This window comes from Sus scrofa, chromosome 4, assembly GCF_000003025.6.
Source record: "Sus scrofa isolate TJ Tabasco breed Duroc chromosome 4, Sscrofa11.1, whole genome shotgun sequence".
Lineage (NCBI taxonomy): Eukaryota > Metazoa > Chordata > Mammalia > Artiodactyla > Suidae > Sus > Sus scrofa.
In genome coordinates this window covers 42,006,885-42,031,360 of record NC_010446.5, presented here as the reverse complement: position 1 = coordinate 42,031,360, position 24,476 = coordinate 42,006,885, and the positions used below count along the sequence as shown (strand labels likewise).

The window sequence follows — 24,476 nt, the reverse complement described above, 5'->3', positions numbered from 1 at the left end:
TTGCACTGCCTGTCCCAAGTTTGTTTATAACCACATTTATTTCCTATTCATGTTCTTCACCTTAATGTTTGCACTGTGTCTGGGTTGTTGGTGTATTACAATCTTGCTTCCTCTCTGTCATGAAATTTCTTTGGTGGTGGTGTATATTTCTTTGATGTCCCCTCTTATTCAGATAGCAACCAGACCCAGTGTAAGGAAATGAGGGCAGTTGTGGGGGAGTTCATTAATTTATATTTTTAGTTATAAAATGATAAAGGCTGCAGTGGTAAATTGTTCAGAAAACCTGGGGATTCCATACATGGCATTGGCACAGGAACCTCTTCCTGTTACCAACTTAGTGGGAATGTTCTAAACTGAGACAAAAGTAGATAAGAACCTTGTAATATGAGTATTGTCTGGGAGCAGTTCTTTCTCCAAAATGTATTGGACCTCTCATTTGATCTCAAGACAGCTGAATTCCATGAATTTCAAAGACCGTCAAAATCCTCTGTCTTTTACCATTGTCTCAAATTCAGTGGAAATGAAGTGATTATTTTCACTAAATGATTTTTTTTCAGGTTGCTATTATCTGGCCCTTCTGTCTTCTGCTTTACACATCATTATAAATGTATCATAGGTGTTCCCTGGTGGCCCATTGGGTTAAGGATCTGGCATTTTCAGTGTCATGGCGTGGACTTGATTCCTGGCATGGGAACTTCAGCATGCCATAGGTGCAGCCAATAGAAGGGACATTATATTTTAACATAATCCAGAATCTCTCTTTGGCCTGTTATTCTTTACTAGCTCATTTTCTCTATATTTCTTGGGTTTGGAGGTGGAATGTGAAATGAAATCTTAATAGGTTGCTCTGTAAATCCACACTTGCTATTATGCCCCAATTATATAAAAGCAGTAGACTTTAATGATATTTAGTGAAATGAAATCTTAATAGGTTGCTCTGTAAATCCACACTTACTATTATGCCCTAATTATATAAAAGCAGCAGACTTTAATGATATCTGTCTGAGAGTCCCCCGGTGGCCTAGCAGTTAAGGATCTAGTGTTGTCACTGTTACGGCTCAGATCACTGCTGTGGCTTGGGTTGAATCCCTGCCCTGGGAGGTTTTCATGCTGTGAGTGCAGCCAAACAATAAAAAAGGATCCTCATCTCAAGGCAGGCAATGATGGATTTTTCCAGGTGGATAAGTCCTTAATCTAAGAGCATGGTGTTGTGTGTGGGTATACCGTATACCCAGCATGCATTTTACAGAAGTATCATGCTTTCCCAGATGAAAAGCATGAGTGACTTTCTCCTTGAGTATTTCTCAAGCTTTAATATGCTTGTGGATCACCTGGGGATCTTGGTCAACTGCAGATTCATATTGACTAGGTTGGGATGGAGCTGAGATTATGCATCCCCCCCCACCCCCGCCACTTTATTTTATGGCCACACCTGCAGCATGTTCCCAGGAAGTTCCCAGTCTAGGGGCAGGAAGATGAGCTCCAGCTGCCGACCTATGCCACAGCCACAGCAACACGGGATCTGAGCCGCATCTGACCTACACCACAGCTCGTGGCAATGCTGGATCTTTAACTCACTGCAAAAGGCCAGGGATTAAACCCACATCCTCATGGATACTTGTTGGGTTCTTAACCCACTGAGCCGCAATGAGAACTCTGAGATTATGCATTTCTAACAGGTGCCCAAAGATACCAGAGCTGGGCTGCAGATAGCCTTGCAGTAGCCAGGCTCTAAATCACTTCTGTTTTGCTTTGAGTACAGGTGCTGAATCGATTCTCCTCGGCCCCTCTCATCCCACTTCCAACCCCTCCCATTATTCCAGTACTACCTCAGCAATTTGTGACCCCTACAAACGTTAGAGACTGTATACGCCTTCGAGGTCTTCCCTATGCAGCCACAATTGAGGACATCCTGGACTTTCTGGGGGAATTTTCCACAGATATTCGAACCCATGGGGTCCACATGGTATTGAATCACCAGGTAAGAAAGTCACTTACTGGAAAGCTAATTTGCGTATTATGATCAAAGACACTCTTTCAATAAAAGTGACAGGTGTTCATCAGTTGTACAGTAAGCCTTGAAGGAAAGATTTAAGTACAAACGTAAGAGGTCTTTAAGATCAACTCCTGAAAGAATGCTCTCTTTGGTATGGTAATTGAAATTCAGCTTTGGTTACATCATCACGTAGGTCTAGCAAATTAATGCCAGGGAGGAGACAAATACATTGTCAGTCTAACAAAACATTTTACTATTGCAGCTACTGAACTCTGCAGCTCCACTGCTGTAGAGTTGAAAGCAATCCCAGTCAATGTATAAACCAGTGAGCAGTGTCTGTGTTCTCAGATATTTGGTATCCATACACTGTTTAGAAAAGGCTTATTTCATATGCTATGTATCAAAAGTAAATATCTTATTACATTCAGTAGAGTACAAACTCCAAAAGGACTTGTATTATTACCACCTAGAACAGTATGTGATCATAACAGGCGTTCACATGTATTAATGAAGTAATTATTGAAAATCTTCTGTCAAAACCAAATCAGATTATTACAGTTGGCAGCATATATTCTAAATATATTAAAAGTAGTTCTTGGGAGTTCCTGTCGTGGCGCAGTGGTTAACGAATCCGACTAGCAACCAGGAGGTTGCAGGTTCAATCCCTGGCCTTGCTCAGTGGGTTAAGGATCCAGCGTTGCTGTGAGCTGTGGTGTAGGTTGCAGACGCGGCTCGGATCCCATGTTGTTGTGGCTCTGGTATAGGCCGGTGGCTACAGCTCCATTTCAACCCCTGGCCTGGAAACCTCCATATGCCCCAGGAGCGGCCCTAGAAAAGGCAAAAAGACCAAAAAAAAAAAAAGTGGTTCTTGGAGTTTCCTCGTGGCTCAGTCGGTTAAGGATCCCACATTGTCACTGCTATTGGCTCTGCTTGCTGTGGTGGCGTGGGTTCAGTCTCTGACCCAGGAACTTCCACATGCCTCGGGTGCAGCCCAGAAAAGAAAAAGAAAAAACAAAGTAGTTTGTGGCTTGGTGCTCTTGCTTTTTTGGTTAAATAAAGTTAATTATGGAGTACCCACGGTGATGCAGTGGTTTAGAATCTGATTGCAGCAGCTCAGGTTGCTGCAGAGACAAGGGTTTGATTCTGGGCCCAGTGCATTTGATTAAAGGATCCAGCATTGTGGCAGCTGTGGCTCAGATTCAATCCCTGGCCTGGGAACTTACATGTGCCCCAGCCGTGGGCATTCAAAAAACATTTTTTTAAAATCTTAGTAGTTGCTGTGCAATTTGCCAGTATTTTATGCCATCATAACCAGAACAGAACTATGAAAACCTAGTACTTCTAATTAAAATTTTGGAACTCTTTATTAAAAGCAAAGTTATATTAGTTTTTGAAAACAAGATGTTTTCATAGTTTGAATCTAGGTTTGTATTGGAAATACCATCTTTTTCTAAACTGCTGGTTTCCATTTTCTCTTGTGAAGATTTGGTCACATTCATAACCATAATTCTGTCTCGCTGGAAAGAGTGTGCCATGGGCTACATTCTGAGCTTCTGCTTGATGTCCATACCAGCACACCCAAGTTCTCACTGTCAGGTCAACATTAAACTATGCAACTTTTTATCTGACTAGGAGCCCTCTCAGCATGCTTCACTGATGGGAGTCCTTTTGAGTAAAATTGTCCACAATTCAGCAACACTAGGGAATTGTTTGGTTTCTCTCTGAGTCACCATTTCTAATAACCTACGGGCTATTATTACTCTATGATTAACAACAGTAGTCAGATTTGCCTCTTGTTGACCCTCGTGACCTATGGTGATTGCACTTGGGAGAAATGCTTCTTTGATGACGGAGCTCTTAGCTTCCTCGAAGATGTTAGTTTTCCATCTTGGACTGGGTTTCCCTGGTGTCCCTGATTTCCCTGGTATGGTAACTTATGGTAACTTGCATGGTAATAATTTGCAATAACTAGTCCCTTAAAGACTTTTTAAAAGAAATCCAGGAACTAAAAAAGGTAGCTTTTTTTCTCTCCCATAAAATGTCTGTACTAAATAAAACTAAGGCGTTCTGGTCTGTGGAACCCAAATCTACCAGCTTTGGTTCAAACAAAATTTTTAGCAAGCTGTCCTGTTTGGCCAATGTTTAAAACAGAGATGGAAGGGAAGAGGTGAGAGACGGGCTCCCAAGCGATGCTGATGGTGCAGCTCTCACAACCCTTCACTGCATTGCAGCTCCCAGTTCCTCTCCTCCTTCCCTTTCCACAAGCCACATCCCAACCTAGGCTTCAGGGATGTTGCATGTCAGTGAGAGAGAGAATTGAAAGCCAAAGAGAACACTAGTTTATTCAGTTTCACGTCGGAGGATACATGAAGCTCTAATACTGGTTCTGTTACTAGCTTTTCTCAATCAAGTAAGATTTTAATCCTATTTTTCAGAAAGGAAAAACCCAGTACACAATCCTATACTTCGTAACTGCAGTCACAAGGAGACCCTTTCAAAAGTCCATAAATCTAATTCTGATTGATAAAAACCAAAAAGGATCGCTTTCAGCTCTGAGCTCTCAAAACCATTTCTTCAAGGTTTTGTGGGCGATTCTGTGGATTCAGGGATGAAATTCCAGTCAGATTTCAGTCAATCATGCTGTCACCCAGATTTTGTGGCTAAACTGTCTTGGACTATGGGTGATTGTCAACTTTGCATGTTTTGTAAGCAACCATTTCCTTGTTGAAGGAGACAGTCTCCTTTTGTTTTTATTCTTCCCCTACGCGCTCAGGGCCGCCCATCAGGAGATGCCTTTATCCAGATGAAGTCTGCGGACAGAGCGTTTATGGCTGCACAGAAGTGTCATAAAAAAACCATGAAGGACAGATATGTTGAAGTCTTTCAGTGTTCAGCTGAGGAGATGAACTTTGTGTTAATGGGGGGCACTTTAAATCGAAATGGCTTATCCCCACCGCCATGTAAGTTACCATGTAAGTTTTTCTTGGGTCTTGGCGCTCTTCTACGCTGTATGCTGGTAGGTGCTTCAGCTGCTTTCATAACTTTCTGTGCCCCTGGTTCTTTCTCAGGCAGGTGAGGTGGTTACATAAAGGCTTTTTCCATCTGAAATCGGTAGTATCTGGTAATCATGTAAGACCTTGGTTGTGGACACCCATAATTAGAGATGCTACACATACCTCCTTTCAAATCATATTCTTGCTTTTCCAGTGATAAGCACTTGATTTCTGAAGCTTAGTGTGCTCAAGATAAGCACTGACTCTGGGAGGCAACCTGGCTATGTAGATGTTTTAATAACGCATTTAAAGGTAAAATAAGTATGGCCAGATCCTTTTTCACTTTCTTTTTTTTTCCTGCAACACATTGAACTTTTATTAAAAAAAGGGAAGAGTGGCGTTCCCATCGTGGCACAGCAGAAACGAATCCGACTAGGAACCATGAGGTTGTGGGTTTGATCCCTGGCCTCGCTCAGTGGGTTAAGGATCCGTCCGGCATTGCCTTGAGCTGTGGTGTAGGTCGCAGATGTGGCATGGATCCTGAGTTGCTGTGGCTGTGGTGTAGGCCAGCAGCTGTAACTCTGATTCAACCCCTAGCCTGGGAACCTCCGCATGCAGAGGGTGCGGCCCTTAAAAAAAAAAAAAAAGAAAAAAGAAAAAAAAGGGTGAATTGATGCCCATTTTTTATTTTTAATTTTTGGAGCCCTAAGTATTTGTTGGGAAGGATAACCCAAAGAGCATCTCTCTTGCTCTCCAGGATACCTGGAATGAACAAGCCAGTAAAATACATAAATGCGTGAATAAATTAGCCAAAGTTTCCATTGGATCACAGGATCAGTGCTTAATATCAAGCCATGCTCTTGCTCATTGGCACCTGGGTGCAAGCCGTCTTGGAATCCTGTTGGAGAGGAATAAGCCCTTTAGTCTGGAGACCCAAGTTCTGGTTCATGACTAAGGAACATTTGGGGATCTGATGTTAAAACTTGAATTTGGGGGTGAAGTTGTCGCTTTTGAGTAAGATGTACTTCGGTGTGAAGCATGTTGGATATGTTTAAAGAATGTAGCACTTGGAATAGTCCAAAGATACCTGAAAAAGTAGACTGCATTATGTGCTTGATGCCAATAAAATGGGGAATATTAAGACATCACTTTCTAGTAAAGAGGGATCTATACCAATAAACCTATTTGATAAAGTCTTGTTCCATAGAACATTTGGTGGGGCTTAATCCTTCACTTCCCTTGGAATTCCTAAATGGTAATGTTCTATTTATCTGCTGCTTGCTGTTGGTGAATATCTGAGTTGATCACTAATAACAAGTTTTTAAAATTCATGATTGGGTTTAAGTGGATATCTTAAAAGTAATCTTAGTCATATGTTTCCTGTCCATTAACCACTGATAATATCAGTAACTTTTGCAATTTCCTTTTGTGATAATCTACCCAGCATTGTGAGGCCAGGGAATTTCTCCATCATGTATAACCCAGCTTGTTATACTATAATATTCTTTTACTTCTCTCTCTTCCTGGTGGAAAAGTGGTCATTACAGACTTTATAGGAATTCTATCTTAAATCTTTTACCCCTCACAAGCCCTAAAATACCAACTTTAAAATTTTAAGTGCTTTTTTTTTTGCATAAATGTATTTCCATGTCTTTTAGTAGTGTCTAAAATTTTTAACTAAAATCTGGCCTTTTGTCATTTTAGTGGAAGAGTTTACTCGATAAAAAATCAGAATTCCAATTTGTGCATGCTAATAGGCTTGTTCTTTTTTTGCTGCTAACTCCCTTTAGATGACAGCCTATTTATAACTTAGGTGCCTCAGTTTGTTCTGTCTGCCCTTTTTGTGGACTTTTTAAAGCTGGGGATCATGATTTTAAAATGATCTAAATTAGGTATCTAACATGTAGCACAATTTTGGGGTATGAAGAAGGTGCCCAAAAGTGGAATAGATCAGTGTACCAATATACTTTGGTTCATCTACCCATATTCAGATGACTTTCTCACTCATCTCCATAGACATGTAGAAACTCATAAGAGCAAAAGACAGTAGAGATTTTCAGGTGAAATGTTAGCCCTTATGCCTCAGCTATTTGCAAAATATATCAGGTGGTTCCAGGTTTGAAAATTATGAGAATTCTCGGAATTCCCGTCGTGGCACAGTGGTTAACGAATCTGACTAGGAATCATGAGGTTGTGGGTTCGGTCCCTGCCCTTGCTCAGTGGGTTAACGATCCAGTGTTGCCGTGAGCTGTGGTGTAGGTTGCAGACGTGGCTCGGATCCCGCGTTGCTGTGGCTCTGGCGTAAGCCGGTTGCATATGCCGCGGGAGCGGCCCAAGAAATAGCAAAAAAAGACCAAAAAAAAAAAAAAGAAAATTATGGGAATTCTCATGGCTCAGTGGTAAAGAACCCTACCAGTATCCATTAGGATGCAGGTTCAATCCCTGGCCTTGCTCAGTGGGTTAAGGATCCAGCATTGCCATGAGCTTCGGTGTACGTCGCAGACATGGCTTGGATCTGGTGTTGCTGTGGCTGTGGTATAGAGCAGCAGCTTCAGCTCTGATTCGACCTCTAGCCTGGGAACTTCCATATGCACATGTACGGCCCTAAATAGATAAAAAGAAGAAGTGGAAAACCAAAGTCAGAGACCCCAGATTCAGGCAATCTCTCAGTTATCTCTTCTGTTGAGTACAGATGGCCTGTCTACTTGTGTTCATCCCCCATGTTAAAGCTAGTGACCAGCAAGTGGTCTAGCTTAAATGAGTTACTGGACCTCAAAGATGTTGCAAAACCAGGAGACAGGAATTTCATCCTTTTTATTTTCTATTTGATCTGAATCAACTCTTCATCAGCTGACTCTCAAGTCTTGTACATAATCTTTGGAGTTACTTCTCAAGTTGGATTTTTTTTTTTTTTTTAAACAATGGTCTGATGATATAGATTAGCTTCAAAGCCCATCTTCTAGGTGCCTTGAAGTATAAACAATACAGAATAAATCTACTCCTTTTGGGTCAGTTTACCCTGGCACAACCTATGCTTTGGCATAACATATGGTACTGGTGAAGTAGTGTTTTATCACAACTGTCTTCATGCAGATCATAAGATAGAATAGCAGTGTAGCTTTCAGAGGGAAAGAGAAAAACAAACCTAGCTTTTAGTTTGAAGTTAGAGTAAATGTGAGTCCTGTGTACCTTTCCTTAAAGAGTTAGTTTGTGGTAATTGGGGCTCAGGAGTGGTGGTGGGGGAATCATTTGTCATGAAATGGTCAAGAAGACCTGAAAGTCCACTTGATCCTGGTTTCCAGATTTCAGACTTTAGGTCTTTAGGTTCTTTAGATTGATAGAGTCTGAGAGTTGAGATTGCTTCTAGGTGTGATCTATATAATCAAAAGAAAGTTGCTGGGGATGGTATAAGGAACTGGTCTCTTGCAAACGTGTATGGAACAGTGACCTTCTGGCTGTAGTGCTAGCACCTGTGTCCACCACTACAGCTATATCTTAAGGTCTTCTCTCTTTGCTCGTTTAGGCCTGTCTCCTCCCTCCTACACATTTCCAGCTCCAGCAGCAGTTATTCCTACTGAAGCTGCCATTTATCAGCCCTCTGTGCTTTTGAATCCGCGGGCACTGCAGCCCTCCACAGCGTACTACCCAGCGGGCACTCAGCTCTTCATGAACTACACAGCATATTATCCCAGGTAAGGCTTGATGGAATTGGCAATGAGGGACAGAAACAAAAGACCCTTTGATAGTCTGTGTCTGAGTTCACAAAAGAATATTGTCTGCCACACTGAAGGTTAGCATGGGCGGACAACAGCTTTTGGTCCTATCTCTGTTTTTTTGTTTTTGTTTTTGTACCCTCGGCATATGGAGGTTCCCAGGGCTAGGGGTTGAATCAGAGCCTTAGCTGCTGGCCACAGCCACAGCAATGCAGGATCTGAACCATGTCTGCGACCCACACCCCAGCTCATGGCAATGCTGGATCCTTAACCCACTGAGGGAGGCCAGGGATCGAACCTGCATCCTCATGGATGATAGATTTGTTTGTGCTGAGCCACGACAGGTACTCCTCTTTTGGTCATATCTCTGACCAAGAAATTGTTTCACGGCAAACCAAAATGTTTATTTATTTTGACCATATATTGACAGCGTGGTCTTATATTGTTGCTTATATAGAGAGCTTGCCATTTATCCTTTATCTTAGGGCCATTAGTGAGTAGCACAGCAATCATTGTAATAGGGTGGCAGTATCATGTGAATGAATTACAAAACAGGACAATCCATGGTGGGGACATTATATTTTTAAGTAGCATGAATACATGTCAACCCAAAATAAATAAAAATTGCTGTTTTAAATTTTGTAGGGATGCTTTCTTTGCTCTCTAAATCTTTACTAACAAGTCCAGAATGAGATTCTTCAGTACTTACTTAGAATCAGCATATTTTATTTTCTTTTTTTTTTTTTTTTTTTTTTTTTTTTGGCCATACCCACACTATGTGAAACTTCCCAGGCCAGGAATCAAATCTCTGCCACAGAAGTGACCTGAGCCACCAGATCCTTAACCCACTGCGCCACAAGGGAACTCCCTAGATCAGCATATTTTAAATCTGATTCTTTTTAGTTGTCCCCAGTTTCTTGGAGGCAAGAGGATATAACGGAGAGGAGATCCTGCTGTGGTGCAGCGGGATTGACAGCATCTCTGGAGCCATTGGAACAGGGTTTCGATCCCCAGCCCAGCACAGCGAGTTAAGGATCTGGCATTGCTGCACTGGTGGCATAGCTTGCAACCTCAGCTCAGATCTGGTCCCTGGCCCAGGAACTCTGTATGCCGTGGGGCGGCCAAAAAAAGAAAGAAAAAAAAAAAGGACATATGGGGAGAAATGTGTCCGTCTGGAAAATGGTACACTTGAGTTTTAGTCTTATTTCTTCTTCTGCCTGAGGCAATTCACTTAACCCTTCTGGTTCTTATAAAATGATGGGATTAGCCAAACCCAGGCCTGATTGCCTGTGATCCTAACTTGGATGTGTAATGGCCTCTCAAAGAGAAAATTTTTTAAAAATCTTTGTTTAGCTACTAACTAGTTCAATTTATTACATTTTTTCACTTTAGCGCAAGCAGTGTTGCTCAAAGTTTTTTTTTAAATTATACCAGGCCTTGTTTTTTCCTTCTCAAGCTGTTTAAAATAAATAGTTTGAGGAGTTCTCATTGTGGCTCAGCAGTAATGAATCTGACTAGAATGCGTGAGAATGTGGGTTTGATCCCTGGCCTTGCTCAGTGGATTAAGGATCTGGTGTTGCTGTGGCTGTGGCACAGGCCAGCAGCTGCAGTTCCAATTCAACCCCTAGCATGGAAACTTCCATATGCAGCAGGTGTGGCCATAATAAGAAAAAAAAAAAAAATTGAGTACATCTACCACTATGTATGTGAGGTTTTTGATAAGTGGTCTGAAACTAACCTATCTGATCCCTGTAGTTTCTATGTCCCATTGCATTTTTTATTCTCTCTCCAGCTAGTTTTCCAATAGAGAACAAGAACTTTGGAATCTTGGCAGTGGTGAAGCTTCTAGCTGTTACTAATTATTTATTTATTTATTTTTAGGGATTAAAATTTTTTATTTAAAAAGCATTTTTATTACAGTTGATTTACAATGTTCTGTCAATTTCTACTATACAACAGTGACCATCATATATACATATGTGTGTATGTATATACATTATATACACATTATTTTTCTCATATTATCCTTCATCAAGTTCTATCACAATTGACTAGATAGAGTTCCCTGTGCTAGGAATTTTTAAAACATTCATTAATTGAAAATATTCTTTATTTTACTGATCTAGAAGTGTAGGGAGAAAGCCGTGACGGTCATCAACTGGCCATCTTTTGAAGGTTTGGAAAAGCTCAGAGGCATGTGTGATAGTTCATGGTTGAGTACTGTCAGGCACTAGCCCAAGCCCAATGTGTCACCTTCTCTGGACTCTGTGACAATCACTTGCTGGCACTGGGCACTGGGTATAAGAAAGACCTTTGTCTTCCTTTCTTACACCATCAGAATGTCAGGCATGGAATGAATGCAGTGGATGCTGGTGCAGTTTCTTGTGCTTGCCTTAACATTTGCAAAGTATCCAGTTTTACTCAACCTGGTGTCTGTTCACTGTTAAAGGAATCTTTTAGAAAGAGTTTCCCATCATAGTGAGATGGTAACCTGAGTCTTGAATTGAAGCCCCAAAGGCAGAAGGTATTAGTATTTTTGGCTTAATAGCTCTTGTAATTTTGGGCCCCTATTATATGTTAATTTTTTTCTGCTAGGAGATTTAACATTTGTAATGTCCTCACTAATACATCTAAAACAAAAGTATAGTGAGTGTAAGTAGACTCCCATTTTACACAGGCTAAGTCCAGAAGTGCACATACCTGATTTTATATATATATATATATATATCTGATTTTATATATATATATGTATATATGATAACATACACATATCTGCATGCTTGTAAATAATGTGGCATACTAACATACTGCCCACTTAACTTTTTTTTTTAACTTGCCGGTATGTCATTGACTTCCTCCCTAAGAAAGATCTGTATATTCATCTCAGTCTTGTAACTTCTACATGATAGCCCAAGGCTGAAAATATATAATATATGTATTCTTCTATTTTTTAATGTATAACTTTGTTTTTTGTTTAAACAAAACTCATATTGATCTTTTTTATTTATTTATTTTTTAACAGAATAAAAAACAAAACTCATATTGATCTTTAAACACTTTTATTTCTATAGAATGATTTCACAGAAGTGGAATTTTTTTTTAATCAAAGGCATGTGCATTATCATTAATATTTCCAAATAACTCCTAGAATGTTTCATAATTTTAACTTAAATTTCCCTAATTCTAGTGAAATTGCAGACTGTTCAGACATGGGGATGTGCTATGAACTATACTTAAAATCTGGAATAATTTAAAACAAATTCCCAAAACCTTACAGTTTGGGGAGACCACCATTATTTTCTAACCTCACATAACTATGAAGCAGTTGAGATTTTGTAATGTAAATGTTCAAGTGTATTTTGGCCGTTTCTTTGATACCTAGGGAAGAATGAGTTAGCATATTTTGGGCCAAAACAGGATGTTAAATCAGAAGCTCTGGAGCTTGTTTCTTTTTAAATTAAAAAAAATGTAAATTCTCTCCATTAAAATTTTTTTATTTGATTTACAATGTTTTGTCAATTACTGATGTACAGCAAAGTGATTTATACATATACATGTGTGTGTGTGTATACACACATTCTTTTTCTCGTAATATCTTCCATCATATTCTATCCCAAGTGATTGGATATAGTTCCCTGTGCTATACAGTAGGACCTCATTGCTAATTCTTTCAACTTTCTAAATGAAATATGTCTGACTTCAGATTAAGGCAAATGTTCACTGCTTTAAAACATCAGGATGCTAATGTATTTTAGAGATTTTTTTAAAGCATGTCCCTCAAAAAAAGTGACTTGTTTTAACTTTTTAACTTTGGATTTAACTGCGCCAACTGTTATTTAATACCTCTGTGTGCGACATATATTGGGAACATTAGGATTTGTAAAATATGTACGCTTTCTGATGTAGAGTAGCTGACAGGATTCATCTCTATGCAAAGTCAAGACTCTCAGGTAGAGGGTATTTGTTCTTATTTTATTTCCTCTAACTTGTTCTATGTAGATAGACACTATGGCTGGTGTTGCTCTGACAATATAGTATCTTTCATCATAGGATTTGCGTGACTTCAGGAACATATAAGGAGAAAACAACAAACTAGTGAATTGCTTTTATTTATTGTTAAATGAATTTTTAGCAGTCCAAATGTGTGACTATAACAACAGCACCTTTTTTGCGTGTGTGTGTGTGTGTGTGTGTGTGTGTTTAGCGTGTTACCTGCAGCATATGGAGGTTCCCAGGCTAGGGGTTGAATTGGAGCTGTAGCTGCTGGCCTACGCCGCAGCAACATGGGATCTGAGCTGCATCTGAGACCTATACCACAGCTTGTGGCAACACCGGATCCTTAACCCACTGAGCATTATAAATAATAACATACCACCTTGAACCAAAAGAGAGGGCAAGGGATACTTGACTTTTTTAATGAGTGGTACTTTATTTGCATACCCATGAGAAAGGTTTATGATTGGTGAAAAGCCTCTTCTTTCTTGGGATAACCTTCTCTTGTAAAATCAGCTCCTTTCTACCCAAGCATTGAATATGTATATTTAGTAATATTGAGGCATTCTGCAGTGCTTTGTTTGTTGTGTAATGTTTTTGTATTCTATTCTGAAATTTTTTGCAATTGAACCAAAAGAATACCAAGCCTCTGAGAGACGCCTACATTGTTTTTGACTTTTTTTTTTTTAAAGCCACACATGCTTCAGGTGGATCGAACCCACACCATAGCAGTGACCTCAGCCACTGCAGTGTCAATGCTGGATCCCCAACCCCATTCACCACAGAACTCCTACATTGCTTATTTTGAATCCTTGCCTTTCTTGTTCCAGTTTCTTTTTTTTGAGATAATTATAGGTTCACATATGGTTTTAATAAACAGTGCAGAGGCATCGCATATACACTAGTTTCTCTTAATAGTAACATTTGACAGCCAGTTACCCTTTTTTTCCTTTTTTCTTTTTTTTACATTAAACACAATGACATTTTATTAATTTGCAGTAAGACATGTAATGATCAAAGAGAACAAATGCCCATTTCCACTTGACAGCATAGCTGTCAGATATTTCATGGAAGCCAGATTACCATGTGAAGGTTTCCAAGTGTTCCTACAAACTTAATCATAGTGCTACTTTTAATAGCACTTTTTTTTTTTTTTAATACTTTTAAACAATCATAAAACTAAGTCCTGGTACAATTTGCTTTCCAGTTTACTTGTTGAAAGCTTTTTGAAAGAACAAAGAAAAAAAGATTCTCGGTTAAAAAATTATTTTTACAACCTAAATATTTAGTACCACAAATGCAAACTGGAAGTCGGCATGCAATGAAAATGACACTAGAATATTGTAACAATGCAACGGTAATACAATATCAAGTGAAGTTGTAATAATGGAGAAGCACCAGATAATTTTTGTTGGTGGGAACAACAGTTGTAATGATGTTAATGAATGATGTAAGCAAGGACTTCTGTGGGCAATTCACTGCTATCAGTCACTGAGAATTCAGTTCAGTTTCATAGAGGGAAATCGTCATTTGCTAGCCTAAGACCTTATCCATATAATGAGCAGTTCAGGGAATTAAACTAAAAATATGCTTAAAATTCTTTTTTAGCGTTGTAGAAAATTATCAAGTGCAGTAATTTTAATTACTCAAAATATCTGATTGATTTCAATGTATAACAAGTTTTCTTTCCTAAGGATTTTTTTTATAAAATGATGTTATATTTGGTATTTTCAAGTATTACTTTAAAACATTTTGTATTATAGAAATTTTGAAGCAAACATCATTTGAGATAATATCTATTACCCAATTTAAACAGTACCAATATTTTGCTAATCTTGTGTCAACTATTCCCTGTGTTTACCCTGCCGTATCCACACCTCCAGAAAAGTTTAAAGCACAAAAACCCTACAAAAAAGGCATAAAAACCTTGAGATCATGTTGCTATTTATATGCCCATCGTATCTTTAAATTAAGCACCTTCGTCTTCAGCATCACTAACTTGAATTAAAGCAGAAGAACTTAACTAAAATACATATACCAATCTTGATAAACAGAACAAACCTAGTTTGCCTCCACTGTGCTAAGTAAGTGTTTCCTTGGTATATTTTTTAAGATCTTTTTTTTGTCTTTTTGTCTTTTTGCCATTTCTTGGTCCGCTTCTGTGGCATATGGAGGTTCCCAGACTAGGGGTCGGATTGGAGCTGTAGTCGCCCAGCCTTGTCTGCGACCTACACCACAGTTCACGGCAGCGCTGGATCCTTAACCCACTAAGCAAGGCCAGGGATCGAACCTGCAACCTCATGGTTCCTAGTTGGATTTGTTATCCACTGAGCCATGATGGGAACTCCTATTTTTTAAGATCTTAAGTGAAGAAGCCTTAAAGGAAAAAAATGACATTTGTCTATAAATTTTATGTAATAATAAAGATTAATGACTTTTGATTTTTTTTTAATGATATGTGGTCTTTTAAGCTGCCTTTTCTTTTTTTTTTTTAACCAAAAGCAAAATGGCTTTATTAGCAAATATTTTCCATTTAAGTTCAAAATAATCCATAATAACCATGAAGCTAGAATGAAATTGCTTCTAGAGAGGTTCTGATTTTTGGGGAATGTTGTGATGGAGTTACACGGCTGCTCTGTATTTGTACCTTCCAATGCTGTACTCCATTCCTGTTCACAACAAGACAAAAGTGCATTTAAAATATCAGCTTCCAAAGTAATAACTTGTTTATGTTACCTCTGGAAATTGTCATCTGTTACTTTGCCAAGGAACACAAATGTCTATGGATCACAGTGCGTTTTGCTTGCTTTTCATCTAGATTTTTCATCAAAAATACTATTTTTTATTTTTTTTATTTATTTTTTTTGTCTTTTTGCCATTTCTTGGGCCACTCCCGCGGCATATGGAGGTTCCCAGGCTAGGGGTCCAATCAGAGCTGCAGCCACCGGCCCACACCAAAGCCACAGCAATGCGGGATCCTAGCCGTGTCTGCAACCTACACCACAGCTCATGGCAACGCCAGATCGTCAACCCACTGAGCAAGGGCAGGGACCGAACCTGCAACCTCATGGTTCCTAGTCGGATTCGTTAACCACTGTGCCACGACGGGAACTCCAAAAAAATACTATTTTTTAAACTGTCATTTTCTTCTAAACAAGCAAGAGGATTGACTATCATTTTGTACTTTAAATCAGGCAAAAAGATTACTTTAAAAATAGAAGTTCCCTGGTAACCTAGCGGTTAAGGATTTGGTGGTGTCACCTTTGTGGCTTGGGTTTGATCCCTGGCTTGGGAACTTCCGAATGCCATGGGCCTGGCCAAAAAGGAAATTTCTAGTATAGAATTCAGTTTTCAAATTGAAAATGAAGCATCGTGGGGGCAATTCTTTTTTTTGTTGGTGTTTTGTTTTGTTGGCTTCGACGATGGCAATGGTCCTTCCACAGGGCAGGGATCGAACACATGGCAGTGTCAGAGCCAGATACACTGGGCCACCAGGTAATTCCAGGATGATTTTATTTGCTTTTTTATTTTTTTGGTGAGGGCAATTCTTATTTTGAGTAACTAGAGTAAGTAGTTTTAATTTTACTATGTGTTTGGAACATACGATAACTACAGTAAGGGGTTATATTTTTTTGGTAATCTTTGATGTAATTTGGTGTAAATTTAAATTTAGTTACCAAGTTTTTTTTTCTTTTTTGGCTGCCCCGGCATATGGAAGTTCCCCAGGCCAGGGATCAAGTCCAAGCAAGAGCTGCGACCTACATCACTGCTGCAGCATTGTCGGATCCTGAACCCACTGCACTGCACAGAGACAAACTGGATCATTATCCCACTGCACCACAGTGGAAAGTCTTTCAGAATATATGGAGGGGAGTTCCCGTTGTGGCCCAGTGGTTAACGAATCCAACTAGGAACCATGAGGTTGCGGGTTCGCTCCCTGGCCTTGCTCAGTGGGTTAACGATCCGGCGTTGCCGTGAGTTGTGGTGTAGGTTGCAGACACAGCTCGGATCATGCATTGCTGTGGCTCTGGTGTAAGCTGGTGGCTACAACTCCGATTAGACCCCTAGCCTGGGAACCTCCATGTGCTGAGGGAGCGGCGCAAGATATAGCAAAAAGACCAAAAAAAAAAAAAAAAAAAATATATATATATATATATATATATATATATATATATATATATATGGAGGTTCCCAGGCTAGGGGTCAAATCCAAGCTACAGCTGCCAGCCTACACCACAGCCATAGCAACACCAGATCCTGGCCGAGTCTGTGACCTACACCACAGCTCGTGGCAATGATGAATCATTAACTCACTGAGTGAGGCCAGGAATCGATCCTGAAACCACATGGTTCCTAGTCGGATGTGTTTCTGCTGCACCACAATGGGAACTCCTAAAATATTTTGTCGTTGTTGTTTTTCTATGGCCACACCTGCAGCATATGGAAGTTCGCAAGCGAGGGACTGAATTGGAGCTGCAGCTACCTGCCTGAGCCACAGCTTCCACAACACCAGATCCAAGCTGCATCTGCAACCCATGCTGCAGATTGCTACAATTCCAGATCCTTAACAGCCATGGAATGAGGCCAGGGATCAAACCCGTGTGTGGTTTGACTATTCCTTATCTTTCCTCCAACCACCATCATAAAGAAAATGCACACAATTTTTCATTATCTTTATTCTGTCATGGCAGCAAAATCCATATATATTGTGAAGCTATTTTTAGGTTTAAAATTATTTCCCGGAGTTCCCGTTGTGGTGCAGTGGAAACGAATCCTACGAGGAACCATGAGGTTGCAGGTTTGATTCCTGGCCTCCTTCAGTGGGTTAAGGATCCGGCATTGCCATGTGCTGTGGTGTAGGTCGCAGGCGTGGCTTAGATCCCGCATTGTTGTTGCTCTAGTGTAGGCTGGAGGCTACAGCTTGGATTAAACCCCCAGGCTGGGAACCTCCATATGCTGCAGGAGTGGCCCTAGAAAAGGCAAAAAGACAAAAAAAGAATTTCTGGATCATAGGGTAACTTTGTTTTAACTTTTGAGAAACAGCCAAGCTTTTCCAAAAGGCTTTGCCATTTGACATTCCCATCAACAATGTTTTAGAGTTTCCATTTCTTTACATGCTTTTCAACTTCTTAAACTTTTCGTGGGTGCAGATTTGCTATGTCATTATGGTTTTGATTTGCATTTACTGAATGACCACTGATTTTGAGCAACTCTTATATGTGTTTATTAGCCACATATATGTGTATGTGTGTTTTGGAGTTTGGGGGTTTGTTGTTGGTTTTTTGTTTTGTTTTTGTCTTTTTAGGGCCAAGCCTGCAGCATATGGAGGTTCCCAGGCTAGGGGTCAAATCAGAGCTGTAGCCTCAGTTGCAGCAACTCAGTCTGGGCCACGTCTGTGACCTACATAGCTCGCAGCAACACCAGATCCTTAACCCTCTGAGCAAGGCCAGGGATTGAACCCACATCCTCATGGATACTAGTTGGATTTGTTTCCACTGTGCCATAACTGGAACTCCCAATATTTTGTTCTTTTTGATGCAATTATGACTGGAATTGTTTTCCTAATTTCATTTTTGGATTGTTCATGGTGGTGTGTAGAAATGAATTTGATTTGTTTTGTGCATTGATTTTGTATCTTGCAACCTCGCTGAACTGGCTTATTCTAGTAGTAGTTCAGTAAGCTCTATGATCTTTATTTCAATAAGTTAAAATACCTTGGAATTTAGGTTGAGAGAAAATTTAGTCTCATGCCATGGAAGGCAGACAGATTATAAAATATATATAGCCGGTATTCCTAGAATGAAAAATAAGGAGTTCCTGCCTTGGTCAGTGGGTTAAGAATCCAGCATTGCTGTGAGCTGTGGTGTAGGTCGCAGATGTGGTTCGCATAGGCCGGCAGCTGTGGCTAGATTTAATTTATGAGATCTTAATCCAAAGGATTAGAATATTCCAGGAGTCATAGAAGTAAGTTGTGTATTATGGAAATGATCTGACTTTCATAGCCAGCATGGGAAGTCTGAGTAACTCGGCCTCAGTGCACAAAAGTCTTGATGGTCTTTGAAAATTAGCATTAGTATCAGGCATTAGACATGAGCAAATATAGTGCTTGAATGGGGGAGGAAACATTGAACTAGAAGTTGGGAGATCTAGGTAGTTCTGGTTTTGGGAAGAGCTGCCTGGTTGTGTGACTTTTGAGAAATTATTATTATTTTTTGTCTTTAAGGGCCACACTGGCAGCATATGGAGGTTCCCAGGCTAGGGGTCGAATCGGAGCTGTAGCTGCCAGCCTACTCCAGAGCCACAGCAACGCTGGATGCAAGCCGCATCTTCAGCCTACACCACAGCACACGGCAATGCCGGATCCTTAACCCATTGAGTGAGGCCAGGGATCGAACCCTCATCCTCATGGATACTAGTCGGGTTTGTTAACCACTGAGCCACGATGGGAACTCCTTGAGAAATTATTTAACTCTTAGTTTCTGTTTCCACCTCTGTAAAAATGAGGTGTGGCTGAATGATGGCAAAAGTCCTTCTCAGGCCTAAAGTTAAACATTCCCTCTCTCTTGATTCTCCCAGTTTTAGATTCTCCATAGAGAGCTGTAGAAATCTCTCCAAGTGCCTCTAATATGCAGACAAGTTGAAACTCACTGTTTTAGAGGCTTAATAAGTTATGGGCAGCTTAATATCAAGTCATATTTTCAGGCTCCCATGTTTTTGAAATGTTGAAATAGAAGAATGGTTATGGAAATAGCAAGAGAACAATAATAAAATAAATGATTGCATTTTATTGTTTATGGATTAATTAATTTGATACGTTAAATCATTGAAGCTGAAGAACAATTCTGTGAAACTAGAAGGTTTTGGCGGCCCATTTAGCAAATGATGAAATTAGAATTCAGAGAAATTCAGTGAGAGACTCAAGGTTACCGTGCTAATAAAATGGAGGCTGGGACTGGATTCATCATCTGATGTCATTCCTGTTAACCCATCAGTGGGGATTATGTGGGATAGATACTCTCGAAGATTTTTATTTAGTCCCTTCCATTATGTGTTGACTTGTCTTTAAAGTGGGATAATTACCTACTTAGAGTGATTTATACGGGTTAATAATCTAAAGCTGTGGGTCGTTATTGCTCTTTAAGGTAATAACTTCTCTTTAAAAATTTCCCTGTGCGTGTATATTTTCAAGTATGGTTATCTATCAACTAATTGGGGTGGAAAACAGATTGGGTGGGGTGAACTTAATTTCATAATATGGTAATCACTTGAGTTACCACATCAAGCATAATTAGGTATTCACGTGGCTTGTGTTCCTTGGAGGTAATTGCTGCAGGTGTTCAAGGAGGGACCCATGCAACCATTTCCCCTCCTGTTTAATGGTGGTTGATTTCATTTGTTATGCATCCCTTGCAATTTACCTGCTTTGCCCCACCCCACCCTACACATTTTTTTTTTTTTTTTTTTTTTTTTAGAAGTAACTCATGGGTGCTATAGTACTTTGGTGGCTTGTTGTGCTGTACTTATATTGTGTTGTTCATTTGCTTATAGGGGTAGAACAGTATTCTTTGGAGCAATCATTTTGTATACTTTATGGTCTCTGTAGCTATGGTTTCTATTATTCCTTTGTGTTCATGCCTTTTCTTGCCTTAGTATTCCTAATACCTAGCCAGTTAATCATCAATGAGCTGGGCTCTGGAAGTGGTGCTTTGTGGTTGAGTGGCTGCCAAAGCTTTACTCTTTCCTTCCTCCATTTAAGAACCTCAGATAGAACTGGATCTTTGGGGAAACCCTGCATTTAATTCTGCATTAACCCTTCTATCTTTCAACTTTTGGCTTTTGTGGAAATATGGGGCAGAATAGCTATGGTGTACTTAACCTATCTCGCGAAAGATAACTCAAAAGAATTTTAGCAAAGATCACCTTGAGAAAGTCTGTTTCCTTAAGTAACTAATGTTTTTAGAGTAAATATTAGACATTGTCTGTTTCTATTGGTTCACTGTGCTTTCTCTCCCTTTAGCCCCCCAGGTTCGCCCAATAGTCTTGGCTACTTCCCTACAGCTGCTAATCTTAGCGGTGTCCCTCCACAGCCTGGCACGGTGGTCAGAATGCAGGGCCTGGCCTACAATACTGGAGTTAAGGAAATTCTTAACTTCTTCCAAGGTTACCAGGTCAGTACCTTGAAGAAGAAAAATGCTCAGTGCCCTTATTACTTAAGTTGACTTGCTTAAAGGATGCAGCCAGGAAGGAAGCAAATTCTAAGACTCATGGACAAGCAGTAATAAATAAACCGGAGTCAAAGTCAGGGGGACTAGTTGTCTGAGTGCTAACTTCAAACTCTTCCCTTTGACAATATTCGGGTTTTCCTATGCTGTTTTAATGACTTCAATGTAATCTGTTGATGCAGTTTTGTTTTGTTTTGTTTTTTAATTGGACTGCTTTGGGAAAGCTCTTGAGGGCACACAGCTGTGTGGGTCTTTCCACCTAAAATAGGACTGGCTAAGAAGGAATTTTCCTTGAAGTCAAATTCTTGATGAACAAAAAAAGTACAAAGCTTTAAAAGTAGTCTGAAGCCTCTCTGTATAATCTGGAAAAAACAAGGAAGATTCAATCTTTAGATGGTAATCCCTTAAAATGAGCATATTCAGGGAGGGTTTTTTTATGATCTGCTAATGCTGGTGAAACGGATATTTACTCTTGTCAGGTTTTCTCCCACTGCCTGTGTCCATCGGTTGTTTTCTGATTTAAGCTAAGGAATGAGATATTTCTTGGTGAGAACTCTTAACAGTGAGCAAAATCTTCTCATTGCCACCTCCCCTGAGCAGACACCTTTCCTTCCTCAAATTACGTAATTACCTAGAACCTGAACTCCTTTCCTGCAGTGTCTAACAGTCAATAGTGTCTTACAGCCATTTGATTGTCCTAAGAGTGAAAATGGTCTTTCCTCTTGGAGCCGAGCTTCACTTGAGTCTTTAGAGTTGAGAAACATTCATAGGGATGATCATCAAATTATAAAATAGCCGCTGAGCATTTCAGTACAGCATTATGACTTGTGCCTACAAGGGCTGTTTCACTCTCAGGTTTACAAGCTTGGTATCCATGAATCATGGAGGCTTGTGGGGCTTAGCTAAAATAATGTCAGTGGGGATGGCCCAAACCTACCAACTTAACCATCATGGGGTTTTAACAACATACGGAGGATATTATTTTGACATTGAAGAAAATCTGTGTCTGAGAGTTGAAAGACTGAGTGAAGATGGACCATTAAGTTATCTTTTGTTACTGCCTGGCTTAGCACATTCTTTGCATTAGTAAGATATTTCTCAGAGATCAGTAGATACTTTCCTTCTTCCCTAAACAATTATCCTGCCTGTTAGAAGGCTTTAAGTTGGTAAAAAACAAAAACCAACTTTTTTTAAACTCCAAACTTCATGTTTGATTTACTAGATTATGAAAACGTAGATGATTTTCCTGAAGCCTATTGATGAGGTTACTTAATCTCATGGAAAATATATTTGTTTTGTATTTTCTCCCATGCTTTTCCAGTCCTAGAAAATATAAGCAAAGTTTTAGGTTTTAGTGGTCAGTTGAATTAATTTGTTTTGACTAATTTTTATTACATTCACACTGACTAAAATTAAGTGGTCATATATATCAGTTGGTTATGAGAGTAAGTAAAATTGCTCCTATTATGAAGAGTGCTGTGGCTGGCTTTTGTGGGTATGCATTATATCAAAATACGTGATTGTGCTTATTTCTAGATTTAGGACTAAAAGGTCAATGTGCTTCAAAATTGAGAAGAATAGCTAAAGCCTGGAGTTATTTTATCTTCTGGTAGTTTCTAGAGCATCATTCAAGGTGGGAGCAGACCTGGTATAATCAGAAGCACAAAGATTGTGCAAAATTATTTCATCTCTAGGCAGTGGCCTTCATTTCTGAAGGCCAATTTATGAACTGGGTCAATGAGTTAGGATTACAAAGGAATCTCACTTACCTCGTTCAGTATATCAGGGATACCTGTTGTGGCTCAGGAGGTTAAGAACCCAACTAGTATCCATGAAGATGCGGGTTCAATCCCTGGCCTCGCTCAATAGGTTAAGGATCTGGCATTGCTGTGGCTGTGGTGCAGGCTAGCAGCTGCAGCTGATTTGACCCCTAGCCTGGGAACTCCATATGCCACAGGTGTGTCCCTAAAAAGAAAATTAATTAAAAAATAAAATAATTTGGTATTTTGAACTAGTTTTCCTCCAGTTATTTGAACTTTAGGGTAGTTACAATGCATACATTCAAAAACTTCTGTATCTAACCTAATTTCATATCACTCTATATGAAAGCTCATATTTTCTGCTGTCTTTGGGATTTCTTGCCTTATTTATTTTTGCCTGTTCTGTTATTTTGGTAATAGCCACCAGCAATGAGAGTCTGGATTCTTTTAGATATGGCTTTGTTACAAGATAAAAATCAATGAATGTCTTTTAAAAAAAATTGTTCTCAAGTGTAATCTGTGTGTACTTTTACCTATGGGGTATTTATTGCTTTTGCAGATTTAATTGTAGATTTTCATTTGGTTTTTGGTTATTTATAATGTATTTCACATAATTGTACAATTTATATAATTAGTAGTAATTGGTTAACTGAATGAAATATCTTAATGGTTTCTAAGACCACAGTCCTTTAAAATACACACACACACACATATGTATATGTATATATATAGTTGTAATAGTGGTGTATGTCATCTTTATAAGTATGTTATTTGGGGGTTCTCTGGTGGCTCAGTGGGTTAAGGATCCAGTGTTGTCACTTCTATAGCCCCAGTCACTGCTGTGGTGCAGGTTAATTTTTAAAAATGTTATTTTTAAAATTTAATTAATTAATTTATTTTTTTACTTATGGCTGCATCCACAGCATATGGAAGTTCCCAGGCCAAAGATTAAATACAAGCTTCAGTCTCAACCTACACCACAGCCGTGGTAACGCCAGATCCTATAACCCACCACTCTGAGCCAGGGATCAAACCTGTGCCTCCGCAGTGACTCAAGCCTCTGCAGTCAGATTCTTAACCCACTGCACCACAGCAGGAATTCTTGGATGCATGTGTACCCATCCTCAGCAAAATTCCTTCTATAAAAGTACTCCAACTTAATTTTTCTATACTTCATTTAGGGCTAGGGGGCGGGGATCTGTAAAGCTGTAAGGGGCAAGAGGAAGGATTCTGATGCTAAAGCAAAATGCAGGAGATGGGTTCTGTTATCAAATTTGAATTCTTATAAAGTTAAAGTACCTGAGTTAGCCCTGTTTTGATAAATGAAATTAATAGAATGAGGATTGAATTATGAAAGCAAACTACTATAAATGTATTTAGTGATGAGGTTATCATTCTGGTCATGAAGATTAATCTGTATTTATATTTTAGTTGATGGGCTTCTTATTCCGAAATGGACGTTTAGGTATCTTTATATAACTCCTTTAACTTTTTCGTTTGGTCTTTGCGTGAACCTTTATTGTCAATGGCTTTGCATTTTCAATAGTGCTATTTTTTTTTTCCTTAACGTACTGACTTTAGTCCTTATCTCTTTGGGCTTCTCACTGCTTTTTACTTGCTGCACTGGTGAGAGGATTAGATTGATACTGCAAATAATATCTAATGCTATTTAAAATTTACAGAGTTGTTTGAAGGTATTGGGCTTACTGTACAATACCCTGAAAATAGTGCTCAAACATTTGATATCTAGTCGCACCTGTGGTGTCATGGAAACTGTCCTATGAGTAGAATCTGAAGTG

The 24,476-nt window shown here is 39.4% G+C and overlaps 1 protein-coding gene across 12 annotated transcripts in view; it reads left to right on the top strand.

The window, feature by feature from the left end:
* The window catches only part of ESRP1 (epithelial splicing regulatory protein 1), a 67,763-nt gene that overhangs the window by 30,346 nt on the left and 12,941 nt on the right, over window positions 1–24,476 (top strand). For 4 of the 12 annotated variants that reach the window (XM_021089092.1, XM_021089090.1, XM_005662962.2 and 1 more), the window contains 4 exons: window positions 1,763–1,981; window positions 4,770–4,956; window positions 8,513–8,681; window positions 20,713–20,863. In XM_021089092.1, coding sequence (XP_020944751.1) covers window positions 1,763–1,981; window positions 4,770–4,956; window positions 8,513–8,681; window positions 20,713–20,863 — 726 coding nt within the window. Of the gene's footprint in view, window positions 1–1,762; window positions 1,982–4,769; window positions 4,969–8,512; window positions 8,682–20,712; window positions 20,864–24,476 lie in introns of all 12 variants that reach the window. The other 8 variants (XM_021089089.1, XM_003125564.5, XM_005662963.2 and 5 more) reach the window with 3 other exon arrangements.